At 63.5% G+C, this 1,170-nt stretch overlaps 1 protein-coding gene across 1 annotated transcript; it reads left to right on the top strand.

Moving 5' to 3' along the window:
- Positions 1-237: 237 nt before the first annotated feature.
- Positions 238-1,096, top strand: MNEG_16444 (hypothetical protein; the record flags this gene model as incomplete). The annotated part of the gene is made up of 1 exon (XM_014035086.1): positions 238-1,096. A coding segment is annotated over one exon (859 nt), but the record flags the coding sequence as incomplete, so codon positions are not given.
- Between the last annotated feature and the right edge of the window lie 74 nt (positions 1,097-1,170).

Genomic DNA, 1,170 nt, shown 5'->3' on the forward strand with positions numbered 1-1,170 from the left:
GCTTGACATTTTATGAGCCCTTGTCAAGTATAATATCGTTGCGTGCTTTCACACGGTCTGCAGAGACCCGGCTGTGCCAGTGGCACCGCTGGCGATTGCAAACGCACACGCGCGCGAGTCGTTGCCCCTTTGTATACGTACGTAATACTACAAATACACTAGAGAATCATTTCCCGACATTTCCAGCAACGTAGTTTGGCACGCGCGCAGCCGCTGTCCTCCCAAGTCGGCACAGCCATGAGAGGCGCCAAACATCGCTTGGCGCCGTTCGTGCTGTCGACGGTTGGCAACACAGAGGTCTGGCTTCGGCGCCTCCAATACCACGCACTCACAGTCGGAGAGGAACCCCTCGGCTTTTACGCCCCTCCAGACCCTGCGCACGACCCCGATGGGTCGCGGCTGGCCGAGTGGGAGCGTGATGACGCCGACCTGCGGGCGCTCATCAGGGACTTCACAGAACCGGGATTTCATGGCCTGTACGTGGCTGGGATGTCAGCGCAGCAGTGGGTAGCGGCCATCGAGGCACACGTGGTCGACGCCAATCGGCGCAGGGCGCCGCAAATCCTGGACAGATTCTACCGCCTGTCCCTCAGGAACAGCCTGCCCAAGTACTTTGACGCCGTCAGGAGTTCCATCTACGAGATGAAGCTCTTGGGGCAGCTGCACGCGGTGCAGGGCCCCGACGTTGCCACCAAGGTGGTCTTTGGCCTGGCGGGCGAGCCGAGGGAGAAGACGCCCCTCAACCACCTCTTCAGGCACTACATCCTCGAGTGGCGCGTGCGCCCACGGGCGGACAGGCCGCAGGACTTTGAATCCCTGGCCGAGGACATTACGAGATGGAAAGAGTTCGTTGAGACTTACGGCCTCGTCCCCAACGTCGAGTCGGCGTCGAGCGACGCGAAGCCAGTTGCTGAGGCGCGACGCCGCAAGCAGCCGGCAAGCAGCCGTGGCTCTTCTGCCCCCGCCGTGTGCTACGGCTGCGGCGAGGTGGGGCACATCCGCAAGGACTGCCCCGCCGGCGGCGATGATGGCGGCGGCGGCAGCAGCGGCAGCGGCAGCGGCAGCGACAGCGTCGCTGGCGGCGGTGGTGGCGGCGGTGCACGAAGCGGTGGAGGCTGCCACTGCCAACCAGGCACACCCGTATACACCCGTATACACCCGTATACACCC

Source organism: Monoraphidium neglectum (genome assembly GCF_000611645.1).
Source record: "Monoraphidium neglectum strain SAG 48.87 unplaced genomic scaffold scaffold06373, whole genome shotgun sequence".
NCBI lineage: Eukaryota > Viridiplantae > Chlorophyta > Chlorophyceae > Sphaeropleales > Selenastraceae > Monoraphidium > Monoraphidium neglectum.